The 20,289-nt window shown below is 49.0% G+C and overlaps 1 protein-coding gene across 4 annotated transcripts in view; it reads right to left on the bottom strand.

The window, feature by feature from the left end:
- ADAMTS17 (ADAM metallopeptidase with thrombospondin type 1 motif 17) overlaps positions 1–20,289 on the bottom strand; it is a 354,869-nt gene that overhangs the window by 93,598 nt on the left and 240,982 nt on the right. For all 4 annotated transcript variants that reach the window (XM_060096914.1, XM_060096913.1, XM_060096915.1 and 1 more), the window contains 2 exons: positions 15,587–15,714; positions 3,808–3,928 (listed from right to left, as the gene is read on the bottom strand). In XM_060096914.1, coding sequence (XP_059952897.1) covers positions 3,808–3,928; positions 15,587–15,714 — 249 coding nt within the window. The remainder of the gene's footprint in view (positions 1–3,807; positions 3,929–15,586; positions 15,715–20,289) is intronic.

The raw sequence follows: 20,289 nt of genomic DNA on the forward strand, positions 1-20,289 counted from the left end.
CACCATCACACGGTGGTAAATTTCCCCATGGAACCTCCACACCCCATACCTAGAGACTGGAGCACAGAACTTGGCACAAGGCAGAGGTTCTAAAGCTAATTATTGAACAAACGTGTGACAGGTGGATCTGTCCCTATTCAATAGGGATAGATCACGTCACTCTCCCTTTTAAGAATTGATTGTTTGAGAAGGTTCTCTCTGAGAAAAAAGTGCAAAGGGATTCAGAGCCCAAGGGGCATCATGGCCGGTTCTCGGTGGGGACTTCAGTCCCGGTATGTTCTGGACTGAGTGTCCACGGACACCAGTCACCTTTCTAGTGTCAAGGAGCAGCATGAAATAATGTGAAAATGACACCTTAATGAAACAAAAGCATCCTATCAAGAACTTTCAAGTTACTAAATTAAAAAAAGTCCAGGTGTTTCATCTCAGCCAAAAGCTTGGGCATTTTGAAGCCCATCCATCAGAAAAGTAATATGATAGCCAATTCAAGTTGATTCCTCCTAGAGATGAGTGGCCCAGGACCTCATCTGTTCAAAGTCGGGAGGCAACAGGCCAGAGGGCAATAAACCACCTCACTCAGGATGCTACACTGGGACCTCTCAAGGACACCCTGGGGGCGTGGACACTGTCCCTGTGTGGGTCTGCTCTGGGTCCTCAGCTCAAGTACTTGGGTTAAGGACCCAGAAGAGTTCAGGCAAGGGTCAGGGCACATATATAATTGGGCACAAATCCTGCATTTGATTCCTCTTTATCTTTCTGGTATGGTATTTTCTTTGATATTCACCCTCAGGGTGATAAGGCATTCCTCCTCTTCCCAGTCTTTCGAGCTGGGCAGAGATGAAAGTTACCTTCCTATCTAAACTGACAGGATTCCGAATCCATCCGGCTGCACTTGGGGTCACCTAGATGTTACATGACCCGGGAGCTTTATACCGTTTCTAAGCTGGGTTTTTCCTTCAGCCTGAAATGTCCTTCCCCCACCCCCACTGTCAGTTAGTTCCTACTTGTCCTTTAGGGCTTGGGGACCACTGTCATCTGCCCACAGGGCTGGACGAGGAGCCCCACCAGAACTTGGGGCCCCACAGCATCCCCGCTGAGCACCTCCCTTGACTGTGACCAACTCAGTGACAGTTAACTTTTATTTCCGCAACACCTTGCTCTGAAAACACAGCAGTGCTGAATGAATGTTTACTGGGTGAATGGCCACCTGGGTGAGCATGAGCAGTATCTCTCGTACATGCATTCCAGAATGCCAGACCTGGGTTACAGGTTAGTGTTTGATGAAATTTGTTAGCTAGTGATTCATCCACGTGTGAGCGAGCATTCCACAGGCATCTTCAATTAACAGCATCCACACTGACATGAGCTTATGCTCACAGACCTCAACCACAAGGATTTGGAGAAAACAGCTTTAGACTTCAAAATGAAGGTGTGACATTTGGCAACTCTTCAGAAGGACAGAACTTTTATAGGTGGGTGAAGCTAACTGAGCTTATCTTTCTCTGAAGGTTTGCTAAGGCTTTTGTGAAGGAACACTAAGCCGCATGTCAGGGTGGGGACCACTACCCCCTGGAGGATTCCAGCATCTGCCATTCTATGGGGGACTGGCTGCCACAGCGCCAGAGGCCTGATCTCCCCAGGAGGAAGCCTGCACATTCACGCCCATCTCCCTTCTGTGTATGGTTGGGGCCAGGAATAGGGTGGGATGGAGAAGGGAGAGAGCAGAGGAAAAGGACATTGCTGTGATCGGAAGAATGGATGTGTTCATGCCAAGATCAAAGGGCAACAAATGGATTAGACACTGGGGGAATGCTTTTGCCCTGATCTGGGTTCTCTCGAAGTTGTCTGCTATGTGGCATACAGTGGAAGTTTACAAAGGTGTATGGTGGAACCTTCCTTAATGCTCTACAGAATTGCCCAGGGGGCAGAAGCGGGCACGGCTGTGCTTGACCTGCCTTCGACAGAATGGAGCAATTGTAGTCAGTCCAGTTTATTGGAGCTCAGCACAGCATTCAGTTTACATAAAAGGTTCTAATGCTGCTTTTAAAAAAAAATCAGTAGTAAACACTTGCCAGCTGCTGAGGTCTCATTCTTAATAACTGTCCTTGCTGCACAGTTGCAGCAGGCAAGGTCAGTCTCATGGCAAACTGGAGCTAGGGTCCATATAGAGAAAGTAGCATCAGACAAAACAAAGAGCAGACATTACCAAAGGTTCAGAGCAGTGCTGTCCACGAGAATTTTCTGTAAGGAAGCGTTCTCTCTCTGCACCATCCAACACGGGACCCCCAGTCACATGTGGCAACGGGGCACTTGAAATGTGGCTAGCGGGACTGATGGCTGAAGTTTTAAGTTTGCTTAATTTTAACTAATTATATTTAAAATTTGAATCAATGCCAGTGGCCTGTGGCTACTGTCCTGCATGGTGCAGCTTTGGAGGGCACCTCCCCCACACCGACTTGTTCCAACATCAGCTCCTTTAGCTTTCCTTGGGAGCCGGGCAGCAGGCACAGGTTCTCACTCAAGCTTCCTGTTCCACAGCCTGGGCACCTATCCTTAAGTCCTCAAACCAGCCCTTACTGGGCCTGAAGTGTAATTTTTAATGTCATTTTGTATTTGCATTTGCCCCTGGTTTTGCTTTCACGGGATCCTGCAAAGCATCTGTGCAATAGGCCGCCCTTTCCACGAAGTATCTAGAAGGAATGTTTCCTCCAGACCAGGTCTTCTATCCAAATAGAGAAAAGGGGGATGTGCACAGACTTCTCCTCTCTGCCTTTCCTAGAGGCCCACTCTGTGGGACAGGAAGGAACAACTGTGATTCTATCCCCTTGTTGGGTGGAACTGGACTGAAACACTTCTCTTCAAAGCAGTTGTGGGAATTAGAACAGAAGCTTTTCAGCTCAGCTCCACTCAAGAAGTTATCTTGGTGATGTCACTCTTGGTGACGTCGGGTGAGGGGACACTCACCCTCCGGATGACTTGCCCGCCTCACGCTCCCCTCATTGAGTATCAAGCAGGTACTTCCCTGGACATCATAAGCTGGTGGCCACCAGGACGGGAAATCAGAAATGCTCTCCCACCTCTGGGCGAAGCAGCCCACAGCTGTGAGGATGGTTCCAGTGGAAAGACTGTGAGGTCCATCAGCTGAACCCTGCCGACCTCTCCACGCCCACAGTTGGAGGAGGTCTGCATCTGGGACACGGGAGATGCAGTGACTCTGCAGCCTCAGCCGGTGGATGCATCGCAGACGTCCCGGAACACGAGGCTTCACGCACATTTTAGGGATGTGTGTAAACGCTATTCTACTCTTACTGACAGAAAACTCAGAAACAGAGAAAACCTCTTCCATCCACAGGTAAAAACGATGTGGCAAAGTGTCTTCATCACCGCCTCTGTGTGCTGGACAGACGAGGGGCTGGCACATGCTGAGGGGCGGGGCTGGTGGGGCAGGGCAGCTACTGTGTGAGAATGGACCTCGGGGACAAACCCGGAGGGCCACAGGCAGACTGCTCACGTCTAGGAACCTAAAGATGTCATTCTGGCTAAACTGTCCTTCTCTGCCTTTCAGAAATCCTAAGACTGTGGTGCTGGGTGCCCTATCTACTATTAACTACTCCTTAAATGTGCGATGCAGGGAAGGCACGTGATCGTTGGCTTTTGGGCAACACAATATACAATAAGATTGGCTTTGGGGCAATAAAATATACCACACTTGTAGGAGGTCCAGTAGCTGCAGCAACACCTTGGGGCCCACACTCACCCGTCCACCAGGCGTGGCCCAGGTCACCTTTCCTCGGGCCCTGAGCTCACCTGTGCCCCGAGAGTGGCTGAAGTCACCCTTCACCACGCGGCAGGTCTTGCCGTCCCCGCTGCAGACCCCACACCGGTCTTCTTTGGCCGCAGACCCAATGATTCCATCACAGCCGATTTTCTAAATAAGCAGAATGCTGGGTTATTCTGGGTATAGGACTCAGAGACACACCCTGCAGGGCTGACTTCTCCATGAGGCCCAGCAGGCTGGCGCATGGGGGCCCATGATACCTCCAGAGGCCCAAGCAAATGTTTTAATTTATTTTAAAATCAGAAGAGAAAAAAGTATACGATCCAACTAGTATTACATTTGTCTTTACACCCACAGAGTCATCAAATACAGGTTTTAGTATTTGTTATGGAGGAGGGGCCTGCGAAGGCCCAAGTGCCCAGAACTCACACTGAGGCCTGAGCCGGCCCCTTCCAGAGCTGCCTGAGGCGGGGCTGAGGGGAGGGAGGGAAGCCAGCTACCACACTTTCTGTTGTGGCCATAATTTCACACAATCCATGATCCCCTCGGAGCTGCGTGGGCCCTTGGTTCTATCTCAGTTGGAACAGCCAACAGTCTCAGGAGACACAGCAGAGACCACAGTGACTTTTCTGCTGAAGTCGGGAAGCCCAGAGCTCACTCAGGGATGGCTGGGAATGAGCACCCTAGTTCTCAGTTAGGGGGATTTAGCCCAAGAAGATACCCTGCTGCTCAGATTTTTTCAACGAGGTCTGTCTGAGGGCAGAGGACACCCTGACCCTGGGTGGCTCCGGGCAGCACAGCCCACATCAGTTCATAAAAAGTGGGAAAAGGTTGTGAACTCCTGTTTTTCCTTAAAAAAAAAAAAAAAAATGCACGAGGCTTTTGTGGCCTGCAAAATAACATACCTAAGTTTATGTTATGGTAAACACTGGTGTGTTTAATTATTTGCTAGCTAAATTGCTAAAATGCCTCTCCACATTTCTCCCCTAAAGTGAAGAATTCCAGAACAAGAACTGGGTCTTCCCCACTGCCCTGTACCCTGCACTAGGTACTGGTGCCTCAAGCTGTGAAGGGTTCTACAGCCAGATAACCCAGGCCAAGGTGATTGTGCTCTTTCCTCCCTCCTTACACCCCACTCCAACCGGGGCAGGGCACGGGGCAGAGCCCGCTGAACAGCAGACCTCCTGGAGGCAAAGGCTTGGCCCCATGGCTCACCAACTGAACCCTCTGCTTCATAAAGGCAGTGCTTCTTCAACATAAACGTGCATCCGCCTCACCAGGAGGGCTGTGAAAACACTGATGCGGGATCCATCCCTAGAGTTTCTGATCCAGCAGGGCTGGGTGGGCCTGAGAATCTGTATTTCTATGAAGTTCCCAGGTGATGCTGCTGTTGCTGGCCGGGACCACACTTGGAGAACCCTGGCACCGCGGAATGCTACACGAAGAGCAAGTGAGTGTTCTTCATAGTCAACGGTCCTGAAGTCTCACCCTTGGATCCTTTTGTTTCTTTGGGAAAGAATTAATGAGAAATTACTATCGTGTGTACAAAATTGATAGCATCACTGAATATATTTCAGTGAAGACTTGAAGATATGCTAAGTGCAGAGCAAATGTGGTCCCAAAATGACCATTATGAAAACTGAAAAAGGGCAGCATTTAAAAAAAAAAAAGAAGCTCAAACGTGTTTAAAGTTAGTATAAAAACAGGTAAAGGCAAGATCAGGGGCTTTAGCAGCCAGAGGCCAGGCAATGAGCAAAAGGAGAGAGTGGACGTACGGGTGATTTAGTGACACATGGAGACCCGATGGTAACTGGCATTGACTGTCACACCTTGCCAGCGCAGACCACCAATGCGACAGGGAGGCTGCCACAGGGCACCTGGAACTTGGATCATGTGGCAGGAGCTGGCTAAGTTCATGATCTGGACTGCTGGCTGATTGCTATGAAGATGCTTAATGTAAAATTACAGGCGCTAAGAATACAAGGCAGCCAAGGTCCGAAATTTTGCTCAGCCAGCATGCTCAGCAAATGCCCTGGGGACATGTCTGTGTGGCCACGTGTGTGCTGCCTGTCTTCGTGTCTCCTCGTGTCCCAGAGCCCAATGTCCCAGTCCCCAGCCTGTTTCCAGTGCTGCCACAGGGCCAACACCCATAGAGCCAGCCCCTGTACCCTGGCTGCTTTCGTGTCACCCTGACCTGTCCCCACATGGCTTCCCCATCTCCCAGGTGCTCTCAGCTCTAGACTTCTCTCTCACTGGCTTTTTATTATTTTTTAATCACACTCCTGCCCAGCAATAGTGGGTCTCTGACTTGAGCAGGTAGCATCCGATACCTCAGTCGGGGTTTCCTGATAAAAGTTTTCTAGATGCTCTAAGTTAACAACCCACTTGTTCTAGACAGCTTCCCCCAAGCCCAGCGATGACACCTGAAAAATCTGGGGCCACACAGCAAGTGACTGGCAGGGCCAGGAACAGTCCCTCACCTCCTGCCTCCCAGCTCCAGGCTGGCTGGATATCTCCCCTGACTGTCCTCAGCCTGGCAAGGCCTTCTGGACAAGGTAAGGCCTCTCCCCAAAGTATGCTGGCTTTGTGAGAGTTTGGAAACATTCAGAATAGAGAAGCTAAAAGAACACCAGAAACAGTACCTTTGGGGAAAGGAAATGTGAGGGGAGAATCCATGCTAGAATTTCAAAAGGCTACCTGTTGTCTGGCTATGAGATCATGGCTAGGAGGCACAGTTTGCATTTGAAATCTGCCAGACCAAGAATTCACCTGAATGCAGGAAGGACAGGAGTGGGAGGTGCTTCAGGGAGCAGTGCGACAAGGGACTCACTGGGAGGAAGGGCCCTTAGCAGGAGAGCACGCACTTTCCTAGATGAGCAAACCGCTTTCCCTCCAAAGAGTCCCCTGAAAGAAGGATCTTGGTGGGAAAGAGAAAAGTGATAGTAAGGAAGGGTAGTAGCTTAAGTGAGTGCTTATAAAGCCCCTGCACAGCCAGACCAGCATTAGGTGTCCTCGGGATGTTGCTCCAGACAAGCAGAGGCAGGTCAGGGGGGCAATTGTCTCCCCTCACTGTGATTCTCACCATCGCTCCTAAAACCTAATACAAAGAACATGTACACGCTTGCTCAGTAGCAAGGCCCCAACTCGCACTGAGATAGACCTCACGGGATCTAAAGTTTAAGTACATGCAAGGTTTGGAATTGACTTCCTTTTTTTCGGGGATGAAGTCACCATCGGTTAGGAGCCCAGCAAGGCCTTGATACCTGCGGGACTGCCGGAGTGCGCTGCTGCCTTGTGACACTTGGGCACACTTGGCCTGCAAGAAGCTAGCCCTGGCCTCTTTTCCTAGAGTCCAGGTTATTCACAGGTAAGTCCAGGGGCCCACTGTCATCTATTTCTCTCAGGAGGTGCTGCATGATCCTTTCCGAAACATGAGCCACCTGCTTATTTTTCCATTGGGGTGATAGGTCTTGAGGGCTAAAATTTGTCTATCAAAATGGTACGCCCTTTCACACAATTCTTGCTCTGCACTTGCTAAAGGGAATAATAGTTTGATCATCTGTGGTGAATTTCTAGGGCAGACAGATAATCTCCTGGGCCCAGGAACACAGGTCACGTGGGGTGGCACTTATTAAACTCCAGCACACTGCAATCACCTGAAGGCCTGGGTAGGTCACACATTGCTGGGTGGGGCCCAAGGATTTGTGTTTCCGCTGAATTCCCAGGTGATGCTGCAGGCCTAGGGCTTACTGGGAGACCAATGGGCTAGGTTTGGAACTCAGAGAGAGATCTTCCTGGAGATGGCCATGGCTGTGAGACTCCAGCCCTATGTCCTGAAGAAGTGTCCTTTCTCCCTCTGGAAAGGCCCCATGCATGGAGCTCCCGCTGGGAGCTCTGTCACTCCTGAGTCAAAGCAGTTCTGGGCTGAGGTATCCTGGAGGGATGTGGAGGACGGTGCTGACTCCCCTCTGCTCCCAGGAACTGGGGCCCTTACAATGGTGCTCAGGTCAAGTAAACAATCTATGGGAAGCTCCATCATGACAGAATGTCTAGTTATAAAACCCAAAATGCCTTCAAATGAGGGCCTTACAGATCACCTGAATGCTGGTTTAAGGGCTGTTCAGAACTTCCTACTCACAGGTCTCCTCCACCCAGGAAACAGAGATCCAGACCTGAAGCCTTCAAAAGCCTTGTTTGCAGGATTCACATCACCTTATGTGTTAAACTGTCAAAGGCTGGATACAAGGGGAAACTTCTCTGCAATTTTCTCCTCTTTCCTTACCCAGCATTTTGTTTTGATTTTAAAAACTAGTTTCTTTTGTTAAAATTTCACCTCTCAGAACAAAAGTATCCTCAGACATGACTTAAGATTGTAGCTAACTGGCTTCTGGAGTAGGGCTAAGTTACCCGGCAGGTGGGCAGTCAGCTTCTCTTCCGTCAATGTTGCGCTCAAAGTTGAGGTTCACCATGTGTGTCCTGAGGATCGTTATAGATTTGGACATGAGCCTCAGTTTCCCCATTCTAAAAATGAGAATATTAACCTCAATCTCAGAGAGTTGTTGTAAAAATTACCTCTCCTCTTGTTCAAGAAACCCAGGCTCACCACTCAGGCCCTGGTGAGAGGTTGGCCCTGTCAGGACGGATGGAGACTGTTCACAGGCCATCTTCCTTCTAAGGGGCTGGGGGACAAGCCCCCTCCCCTCTCTCCGTTTGAGCAGAGCAGGGCTCAACAGATAATTGTCCTCTATCCCTCTTCTGCCACAGAATCCCTGCCCCTCCAAAAAAGGCAAAGGGGAAGGAGAAGGTATTGATAGGTAGGACTGCATCTTCCCTCTATCCCTCTTGAGGGTGATGCACGAGAGCTGTGTGCAAAGGCCCAAGTGCAGGTGGGCTCTCCCGTGATGTTAAGCAGCCCCACCTGCAGTGGGTCATGGTCTGTCCCAGTGGGCTTCCTAGGTAAGGTGCAAACAGGGATGCTTGCAGGGTCACCCTGTAAATTAATTCTCTGGGACACCCAGGAGCTGGGACAGTTTTGTGTGCTCTGCTCTCTGCCTGATATTAGATGCCAAGATGAATTTCAAGGGAGAGCACACAGGGAGGTCTGTGTCTGAACAGCGGCAAATCTGAGAACCAAGGGGCAAGAGCCAAACTAATTTGCCAGCAGTGGCATTTTTCTCCCTTTGCTACACAGTAGTGCCAGCAACATACGATATTCTTGGAAGGGGCTGGGATTCTTTTTTCCCCCAAAATACTGAATGTTAGAGGAGATTTAATGTCTGTATTTATGAGGCTTGGTGTTCCAGAGGACAAGAAGACAAAATCAAAGGGAACTCCAAACAATAAACTCTTGAATCTTCCCATGTTATCTTAGTGATCCCCGGCAGTCACTTTTCTACATACACTAGGAATTCCTGCTACCCATTTCTGAGTTTCCAAAGCTGTTCCTACTCAGCATCTGTTGGTCAGAGCCCTGCTCTGCTGAAGTGAGAGTGTGTGTGACACCAAGGGGAGGACACTGTCTGGAGCATAATTAATCAAAGGCTCAGGATGGTAGGGACCTGGCAGGAAAAGCACAAGTTCTTTTTGTAGAGACAGTTCCTGTGAAACATGCAAAAAGACTAGAAAAGCATTAGTGCTCAGAACTGTGTTCTGGAGGAGGGGGAGGGATGGACCATGAACAGGACAGAAGTGAAGAATATCCATCTTTAGTGATTTGAAACCTGGATTCTGCGCCCAGATTCCTGCCGCTGCTCGATGGACCATCACCAGTGACATACAACCTCCTGGTCACCACATCCAGTGACCATTTCTCCATCCTCATCTTTGATCTGTCACTCTGTAGCATCTGATGATACCCCATCTGCAGCTGTGCATACATTCATTCACCCAAAGCACGGTTACTGCACTCCTGTTACATGCCTAACCTGGAGTAAAGACGCTAAGACAGAGGCCGAGAAGGGAGCGGGGATCCGAGGCGTCTCTTGTGATTCTCTCCTGATCCCTTGGACAGTTCTGCCTCCCCCATCTCTTGTCCGAAAGCGGGCAGCTCTCGTGCCCCTTCTGCTTCTGATTTTTCTTGGGAATGTCACCTTCTCCTTAAGTTGCAACAATCACTCACATGCAGACGGCTCTTAAACCTCACACTCGCCCTCCCACCCAGGCTCACAGAAGGCCGGTCTGCTGACAACACCCCTAGTCTCTCTGGCCAGGACACTGACCTCGGTGGGGCCACACGGAGACACCGGCTCCTCCTCTAAAGCTGCTGGCTCCTGACTTCTCACTTCTACTGTTGGATGCCTCTTGCCACCCTCCTGGAGCCGACAGACACGGCTGCCTTCCCGGCCCTAAGCCTGAGGCCTCCAGGCCATTTCCGACCCCTCTTCTTGATATACTCACTTAGGTGCCGGCCTCGTGGCTTTGTCCCCTGAAACCTCTCTAGTGTCTATTTCTTCTCTGTGCTCATGGCCACTGCCCAGTTTAGACCCTCATTACTCAGCAAATGACTTATCACACTGGTTTTCTCCCCGCTGCTGCCAGATTGATCTTTACCTGGTCATGGCTGTGGACCCCACTGCCTATCGAGTATGCCCGCACTTAGGAACCTGGGGCCCTCCCTGATCTCATCCCAACCGCTCAGCCCCCCAGCTTCCCTCCCTCCTTCTCCAAGTGCACACTGAGTCCAACCACCTCCAGCTCCCACGAGCTCCATCACACCCACAGTCAGAATAAACCCAGATTCCAGCCACAGCCTGCCCGGCCCTGCCCGACCCAGGCCCTGGAGCCTCTGCCCCCTGCCCTCCACTGTTTCTGGAACGTGCCCGCCTCGCCCCTGCTGCCTTCTGCTGGGAGCGTTCCCCACCATGTCTCCGCTGGGCTGGCTCTGTCTCCTCGGAGGGCCCTGCTGCACCACTCGCAGCCCACGGTCTACGACACCGTTTCATCCTCACACGGGCCAGTCCCAGGAACGACCAGGTCTGTGAGTTTACGTGTTTCTTGTCTGTACGGTGCATGGCGACAGGAACCGTCTTGGTCCTACTGAGCACTGCATGCCCAGTGCACCTTTCAGCGTCCAGCACATGGAATGTTCTTTCCGCTCTGTCTAAACCCAGTCTCTCACTGGCTCTTGATCACACCTTCACCTGTGGTTGTTAGGGTTTCCCATGAGTCAGTCTCATCTTCCCGACAGATGCACCCTAAGCATGTGGAAGACAGTGTCTTATAATCCTCTGTACTCTTGTCCTCAACCCAAACACAGTGGCCAGCATGGTGCTGAGCACAGAATACGTGTTCAATAAACACATAAAAATGCTGACCTCTCATCAAGCTCGGCCCTGGGCCAGACTGGGACTAGGAGACTTCGGTTTTCAAACCAGGCCCTCTGCACCCCCAGCCTGACAGCAGAGTCACCCCTCCCACAACAGCGCAGTTTAACTTTCTAATGTTTGCACTGGGACTTCCTCACACAGGTTTCGATGGTCTTGTTTGTGTTTAGTTTTCTGGCTGAGAGAAGCGGTTCCTCTCTTCAACTTAATAGCTATCTTCCAACTACTGCCTCACTCTCTCTCTGCTGTTCGGGGGGCACCACTTACTTCTCGTTTTAAATTTAGTTGCTACTTTCAGCCAGCGATGCAGCCCCCATCCCAGCATTGTCTGGGCTCCTGGGTCGGCTCCACTAAGTCCTGCTGGGCTCGTCTTCCTCATTCCGGACTTCACCCTTGTCTTGCTAAACTACATGTCATTTCTTCAGAATGGATGCATGGAAAATAAAATGTCTGAGTTCTTCCACGTCTCAAAATTGCTTTATTTTGCCTGCATGCTTGGTTGATCATTTGGCTGCATACAGAATTCAGTAATTATCCCAATTTTCTGCCAGGGTCAGTTTTCCTGTTTGTTTTTCTTGGTCTTTCTCATTCCTGCTGCTGGTTTTCTTCAGAGAGCTGATGATCTCTGGTTGACCACTTGTATTTGAGAATGAGGCACAGAAGGGCCAACTGATGGAACTCCAGATGCGAGGGTGGCAGTCTTCCATTTGGGACTGGCGGGAGGGAAGCTGGGCTCTGCCCCCGGTCCCAGAGGGTGGGAGCTATGCTAGAATACTGGGGTCCCTCCCCTGCTTCAGCTGTCCCTGAACAGCTTATCACACAACTTCGGAAAAGAGCCTGAAGATAACTTCCTAACAGCCCGTCAAGCTCCCAGTGCCAGGCCGGGCATGGTCAGCAATGGTAACTCATTATTTTCAGCCAACTCCTCCCTCCCATTCCATTCCCAAGTACTAGACTTCCTCAAGCATCTTGCTTTCCTTTTGGTTGTGACTCTCCATCTGTTCCAGTTCTGGCCTCTGTTTCTTCAGCGAAACTTCCATCCACTTCTGCCCTCTTGTCAAAGGGTGGCCTCTGCTTCTCTTCACCACCATGGTTTGTGCTATTCTGCCTTAACCACTGGATTAGTGGAGTCCTGGGATGGAAGAGGGGTGAACATGTAGCTCAGTCTGCTGCCTTAATCCAGAAGTTGCTATGGGAGGTTAATCAGATAAAAGGGATACAGGGAATGACTTCAGAGTTTTAAGCACTGCTGTGGATAAAGTTTCAGCACTGTTGAAAGGCCCATGCATGCATAAACACCTGGTACAGATTCCTGCATGCCTGTTACCCCTTTTTACACAGGGGGACTCTGAGGCCAGAGCCTCTTATAATTCTCCTAGATTCTAGCAGTAATTCCACTTGCCTAATAGACCACAAAATAAGAGGCCAATAAATTCTGGGCAATGAAAATGGTCCACTGAAATAAGCTCCGGATTCCAGAATCGCTGAAGTCCTAAGAGCAGTGGACCCACCCACTCTTTTTTTCTTTGTAAAATGCTATCAGAGGCTGTCTGTCCTTTAAGCCAGCCCCTTGGAGAACACAGACAATCAGACACAACCTCTCCACTGAATAAGCTTATAGGCCCTGAAGGTGTTTTGTTTGGGTGTTCATCAAGCCAGGGATATGTACACAAGCTAGGGTCCCAAGGAAATGTGACTGTAATCGGAGTACATTGGCTGCAAGTGTACGTTAGCTGATGAGGCCTTAAAGAAAAGCCAAGCATATCTGGTCCCAGGTCCATGCAGACATGTCCATCCATTTGACTCACCCACTGCCGGTCAGCAGCTTTGAGGCAAGTTGCACATTAGAGGCGTATTAACTTGATTTCCTTGCTTCTGGAGGCCAACAGTAGGAATCATTAATGATGGGACTCCTGATTTATAGGGACTTGCTGAAAAATAGACAATGTTTGTGTTTCTTCCCCCAACTCACTCCCACTTTTATGAGCGCTGTTAAGTTTCATTTCAGCATGTTAAGTAATTTGTGACTCACTGAAATGAAACTTAACTCAGTCCTCATAAAACAGAGTAAAATGGTATTTCCGTGTTTCATGTTATGGTTTGAATCAGCCTGCTATTTGGAGCTTAGTGGAATCTTCTCAAAATGCCATTTTGGAGCCTCTGGTCCCTGCCATTCCCCACCAACTAGTCACCATGTTTCTCAGAATTTCCCAGAACTCCTTCTGCTACCCCAAAATAGCAAAATTTACAGCTGAAGGGAAGAGTGGGAAAAGCTAGCAAGTAAACCATGGCAACATTTCTGGAAGTGCTGTCTTACATAAAATATGGATGTTTTCTACCTTTTATCCACTATAATTAGATAATGACATTGATGAATAGGTACAGACCCTCTGCTCACAAAACCCCTGAGACATCTTTTTATTACTATTACTCGTCTTCTCTTTAACCAATATTCCTTGCCTTACTCATTCACAAGGACCACAGAAATCCAGAACTTTCCACTTTGGCAATCACTGTAACTAGGCATACATACTGTATTTGTACTTAATTTCTTAGTCTTATTTAAATATGCTCAATGTTATTATAAAACTTCATTAACTCTGGCTTTACTAATTTGGATTTTTGTGAGAACTGAGTTAACCTTGGGCTAAAGTTCACCTTCATAGATTCTCTCTGAAGAACGAGCACTCTTAGAAACATTACAGATGGGATTTTTAACTTCCTTCAGAAAGCAAGTTGTTTCTCTCATGAGGTGCTTGCTGGCAGGTGTGTTGCCATATCCCAGGACAGCAGTCCTTCTGCTAGGACTGGTGGGCGGCCTGGAGGCAGTGGGTCACTGGGATGCTTCCAGGTAGAGGAGACGGTACTTCCAAGAACTGGCAGGCAGCGGTCTCCCCATTGTCAGGGTGAGGCTCTAGGGAGCATGAACCCCACCTACCGTAGAGCACTGTGAGAGGGGCCAGCGTCTGCACCTCCGTGCTCTAGAGCCCCCTGCCTTGAGAGGTCATGTTTGGTGAGCACTAAGTCTCAGCGCAGGGTGAGTAGATGCAATGATGAAGATGGTGGTAGAGGCATTTGAGATGGACTGGGGGGTGGAATGGGAGGGAGGTGGGAATGGGGAGGCGAGTGTACACATGTCATTCATGTCACACCCAAGTGCAGGGCAGGCTCTGGCTCGATGGTGCCCTGATGACTGCACACTTAAGGCTATTGAAATACCTTGAGTGGCAGCTCAAAAGCCCCGCTGTACTCACTAAAGGACTGAGAGTTTCACTGTCATGGTATGGGGGGAGATTTCCTAATTGAAAAGGCTGCAGTTAGAACCAAAGTCACGGAAGGGGCACACTGGCACTGATCGCTTAGAGCTGAAATCATGTCTGGCCACTTAACGTGGACCGCACTGGCCAGAAAATTTCAGGATTCTTAGAAATGTTTCCACACTGATAAGAACACTGCAGAAGATGCTGGTGAGAGGCTGGAGGTGGCTCAGCTGGTGCTGCTCTAAAGAATACAAGTGCTTTTAACTTGGGAAATGTTTGCTAAAGGAACATACATCATTGGGCTGCACCGTGGCCCATGCAAGGGTATAATTTAGGACAGACACAGATCTTGCACTTGGCTTGCTAGCAGGTTTACCAAAGAACCAGAACCATCAGCCATTTTTCTTTCAATGATAATGATAAGATCATTGTTCACATCTCCGCCACAGGCTCTGCCCATTCTTTGCTACAGTGCAGCAGCCCTGAGGGCCTGTCGCCTCTCCTTCCCCAAGAGGATGCCTGGCCAAGACTCTGGGGCACTAAGTGTCTATCACTCCTACATATTCGTATTTGATAACAAAGCCAGGCAGTGCCAAAGGAGTCTGGATACTGTCAAGTTTTTCCCTGAATAATCCTAGTCTTAGACTAGTTTGGACTTTGCAGGGAAAAAAATCCACTAGGGTTGAAATGATCGGACACCCTCCCTCCCTCCTTTCTCTTTGTCTTCTTAAATGACATCTTTCATCATGCTAATGAATCACAGACATCCAACATCAGGATGGGTTTGGGGATTATCTTCCAGTGGGTGGAGCAGTCCCCCAAAGCCAAGCATAGTCACATCCCCAGGTACCACCTGTGAAGGCATCTGCTCAGTTTTACTATATCTTTTATAGCTAACCAAGCACAGCTTGTCCAAAAACATATGTTCGTATACATCTTCCAGTCCCACCTAGTAGTCTATCTGCTCTTCCCTTTGTCATGATGTCTAAAGTTACTCCAAGTTTTTTGAGATGACCCATGTTGCCACTACTCTTTCAGCACCTCAACTCTTGGTTGGCCTGCACTTGGGCCTCATGCTCAGTCACTGCTGAGGGAGGGAGGGGTGCCAGGCTGCAGGTGGCAGCACCACCGATGCAATTCCTCACCCAGGCCCCCGCCACCCTGAGCCCCTCTGGAGGGAGCCTCCCCTCCAAAGCCCTGCCAAGGACACAAGGAAAACACGTCACCTGGCACCTGCCGTGCACACAGAGGTCGGTCTCGTAGGGCCCGCAAGGCGTGCCGTCCAGGACCCTGTCGGCCACCAGCAGCGGGGACTCCTTCCCGAGGGGCGAGCAGTAGAGTTCACACGGCTTATCTAAGGAGGGAAAGGGGTGGACGTTGACGTGGGATGGGGTTTGGGGGCCATGCAGGGTGCAGGTGCACGTGAGCGACAGGCCAGCCCAAGAGACGAGAAGTCGGCATGGGATCAAGGTCACAGGTACATGGCACATGTTGCACCCAGGCCTTGGAACACGTGAAACAGAAAATGGAGAAATCAGGTGAATGACACAGAGGTGAGGGCACTGTGGGCTTTTCTGTACCTTGTTCTCTTTATCCTTTGCAAAGACACAGTATTTCTTTTTCCTTAAGGTATTAAAAAATACCAGGCAGAACAAACATTTTGTGGTGTGCTAACCTCTAAGCAAGTTGACTATGTATCAAGGGTGAGCCTGGGGTGGGAAAGGGGAAGGAGGCGAACAAGAAGGCCTCCCAGTGAGGGGAGCAGGCCCAGGGGTGTCTCCACGGCAGTGGCTTTTGCTAAAGCTTTAGTGCTCCCCAGCCTCTGGTTAAAAGCTGCAGGGCTGTGGTATGTGGTAAGAAGGCCCTGGAAGAAACAGAGCAGGAATAAGGAACAGAAAGGGGACACGGAAGCCTCTGGGACAACTTGTAAGAGCCATGCCCCCAGGCAGGATGGAAACCCTGATTTCTGCTGCCGCTGGAACAAAGTGAGCTCCCAGAACATGCCAAGATCTCACGCCTTTGCCTAGATTGTTCCCTCTGCCTGGAAATCCCTCCCTGCACTTAGCTTTCTGGAAGATTCCTGGCACCCCAGAAACTTCCACTCCAGAGCTCTCTCTCCTCATGCCACCTCTGACTTGGACTCTCTATCTGCACTTTGCACACACCTCCATTAAAGCCCTCAAATCCTACTGTCCTATAATTGTTGGAGCAACTCCCATGTACAAGAGGATTTCTTATAAGGTGGATCCTGTTGCTACAGGATTTTGAAGGGGATGGATGGTAATTACCTTTAGATTGAAGAACTGATGGAACTGGGAGCCCTTGGAAGACAAGGAACTGAACTTTCATCTTTTGTCCTCAGGTCAGTCCCAGGACCTGGCTCACAGAAGGTCTTGGTAAATATTTTCATCTTTCTACATAAACTTTAGAGTCAGTTTGTTGATATACCCAAAATAACTTGCTGGAATTTTCATCAGGATTGCCCTGGATCTCTAGATCAAATTGGAAAGAATTGGCATCTTGATATCTTTCCATTGATATGGAATATTTCCCCATTTTTGTAATTGTTTTATTTCATTCATCAGAGTTTTGTAGTTTTCCTCATGTAGATCTTATACATATATTGTTAGACTTATACCTAATTATTTCATTTTGGGGGTGCTAATGTAAATGGCATTGTGTTTTTGTTTTAAGAATTTCAGCAGTGTTCCTTTTATTTTTTAATTTTATTTTTTGGCTGCATGGCACGGCATGCAGGATCTTAGTTCCCCGACCAGGCCTCTGTAGTGGAAGTGCAGAGTCTTAACCTCTGGACTGCCAGGGAGGTCCCTGGCATTGTGTTTTTAATTTCAAACTCCACTTGCTCATTGTTGTTATATAGGGAAGCGACTGACATGTAACGTACCTTATATCCTGCAACCTTGCTATAATCCCTTACTAGTTCTAGGAGGTTTTTTCTGTTGATTCTTTTGGATTTTCTACATAGATGATTATGTCATCTGCAAATAAAGGTAGTTTTCTTTCTTCCCAATCTGTATATAGTAAGTCCCCTACCTATGAACCTTTAAGTTGCGAACTTTCAAAGATGCGAATGTATTATAAACCTATTTCAGTACAGTACTAAAGAGCCGATTGTGTTAGTTGGGTAGCTAGGCTAACTCTGTTGGACTTACAAACAAATTGGACTTATGAATGCGCTCTCAGAACTGAACTTGTTTGTATGTAGGAGACTTACTGTACCTCTTATCTCCTTTTCTTGTCTTGTTGCATTAACTAGGACTTCCAGTATGATGTTGAAAAAGTAGTGGTGAAAGGGGACTTCCTTTCCTTGTAATTGATCTTTGTAGGAAAGCTTTAGGATTATTTATTTTTTAATAAATGAATGGATTTTGTTCTTTTGTACACAATTGAGAAAGATAAATGCACCTTTTCTCTCTTTCTCTCAGTCACCTAATTCTAATGTGGTTTATACACTTATTTTGCAAAGGAACTTCCAGAGAGAGAAACACCAACATCTTTGTGCTGTCTCTGCCAGGCCCTTTGTCTCCACCATGAACCTTCCCCAGTGGGTCCTTCTGGTGGTCTCAGGTGAGCAAGGGCAGGGGTAAAAGAAAAAAAGGCTTCTGGAGCTGACTTGGCCTCAGTAGACCTTGGCAGCCTAGCTGGAGAGTTCTTGTCAGAGCAGACATGTTGCCTTATCCAGGTTCTGGAGCTTCTGTGGTAGGGTGACATCATTCCCTAAACTGCCACTGTGGTCAACAGCTTTCCACAGAGCCCCTCTCCCATGGAGCGCTGCTGATCAACATGATCAACAAAATAAGCCTCGTCTTACAACACTAGAAAGAAGCTACAGGGGCACAGTGGAGATGTTCAACTTGGCTGTTCCAGTTAGCCGTGGGGGGAAAGAGCTGCTGTGAAGGGTAGATTCCCAGGTAAGCAAAGAAACAATGATTCATTTATTCATTTAACAAACATGGATGGAGCCCCTCTCTCACACAAGGCACTCTTTTGGCACTGCTTGGGAAAGAAAGATGAGTCATGCGTGCCTTTCAAGGCCCTGGTTGTCTTGTAGACAAGTACACAGCAAATCCCCAATGAGGCTGACTGCCTCATGGGTCTGATCCTGAGCTGTCAGAGGACAGGGCATACTAGAAGGAATGATCCATTTCTCCAGCTGGCAAGCTGGGGGCGGCTGTCCCTCCATTTAGATGGAATAACCCAAGATGGTAGCCAGTGAAAGGAGAACTATGGGAGACTGAAATGTAAACTGAGATCAGGTTCTGGGAAGCTAACTTGACAAGATTTTGGAGGTGCTCTTTAGGACCCTGAGGTTTCCTTTGAGCATCTCAGAGAGCCACTGAGACAGAGGCAGCACACAGTCCCCATCTTGAATGGATGGGTACACCTTCTCCACATACTGGGCTTCCTCTAGTGTTTCACTGTAAGGATGGATCCCTTGGACAAAGCAGTTTCAAAACTATGGATTACATTTAAACTGAAGCGCTGCCTCAATTTCTGGAGTCACTGAGCTTTGAGGAGATTCATTCAGTGGCAGTAGTAATGATGATGGTGCCATGCAGCATGCTAAGTAGTGTCTACGCATTTCAGGTGGGTGCTGTCATCATTCTATCTTACAGACGATCACACAGGCTCAGAGAACGTGCATGGCTGTCCAGAGTCCCTCAGTTGGCAGAGCCAGACCCTGGCCTCTTCGCCCCATCCTGGTTTCTTTCCACCATCACTGTTTTCTTTCTGAATGGAGAACTCGGGGGGTCAAATATACCAAGGGGGCAAAATGGTGCTGCTGAAAACAAACCACCAGTTTTATGAACGTTTATGAGTGTATACTCTGATTTAGGCAGAGATGAAAATGGGATTTGGGTAGAAAAGTAGAGGCTCTTTTGAGGTAAGTTAGAAAGACCAGATTTGAAAGGGATGAAGATCTCTTTCTGGGCTCTTTGGTGTGAACATCAGGGAAGTAGAGACTCTGCAAAGCAGGTGGTCCCAACCTCAGATGGAGGGATTCTGACCATGACCCCAGGCAAGAAGGTACACTCAACTCCACCTGTATTCCACTCTCCCACCTGCAGACACCGTCCCCTGTGGCTACAGTAGTCTGGGAGCCCCGGGCCCCACAACAGAGTCCAGAGGTAATACTTCCTTCCTCTGCTGAGCTGGAACTCCCTCCATTTGTCCATCTCCTTTTCTGAGGATTCTGCTCAGAATTCAGGGCACCTCACACCTCTAGGAAGGTGTAGCACTATGTCCCAAAGCGACTCAGGATAAACTTTATAACACTCGAGGCAGCTCAGAACCTCTCGAAATTCTCTGAATATTCCCCTCCAAGCTGCCCTGGGTGGGCAATTAATCTCCTGATAAATGACATGAGGTGTTGGATTTCAGCTTTGGGCAGTGTCAACACTCCTACATCCACAGTTGTACAGAAGGAGGTCAAATCTTCTTAAAAGTTATACAACCACACACACTAAGGAAAGAAGCTTGGAACATCCCTCTTGCCTGGCTGATGTGTGCTGAGATTAAATTCGGATTGAGGCTGACTGTTTGGGGTGGGTCCCAGCTTCTCACTGGTTCACTTGTCGTCAGGACTTACACTTGGATGGGGAAGCCACAGACAGGGCATGTGAGATGGACTTGGGGTCTTAAGAGCCACACCACCACATCTGCTTGGTGGGGGCTTGGAGGGCTCCCCCCTGTGCTTCAGGACGAGGACGGTGCAGACAATACTTGTGGCTCTTAGCGCTCTTGTTGTTCTTTCTCTGCCAGTGGTTACAAAGTCTTACTAAGGTGGAGACACTAATGTTGAGGTCATCACAGGTGCTCACCCCAGCCCTGTCTGGCCCTCTGTGGGGTATACATGCTGAGGAGGCTGCTCAGCTCCCTACCCCCAAAGCTGCTCACCATGACCCCA

Source organism: Mesoplodon densirostris, chromosome 4, assembly GCF_025265405.1.
Source record: "Mesoplodon densirostris isolate mMesDen1 chromosome 4, mMesDen1 primary haplotype, whole genome shotgun sequence".
In the NCBI taxonomy this organism is placed as follows: Eukaryota; Metazoa; Chordata; class Mammalia; order Artiodactyla; family Ziphiidae; genus Mesoplodon; species Mesoplodon densirostris.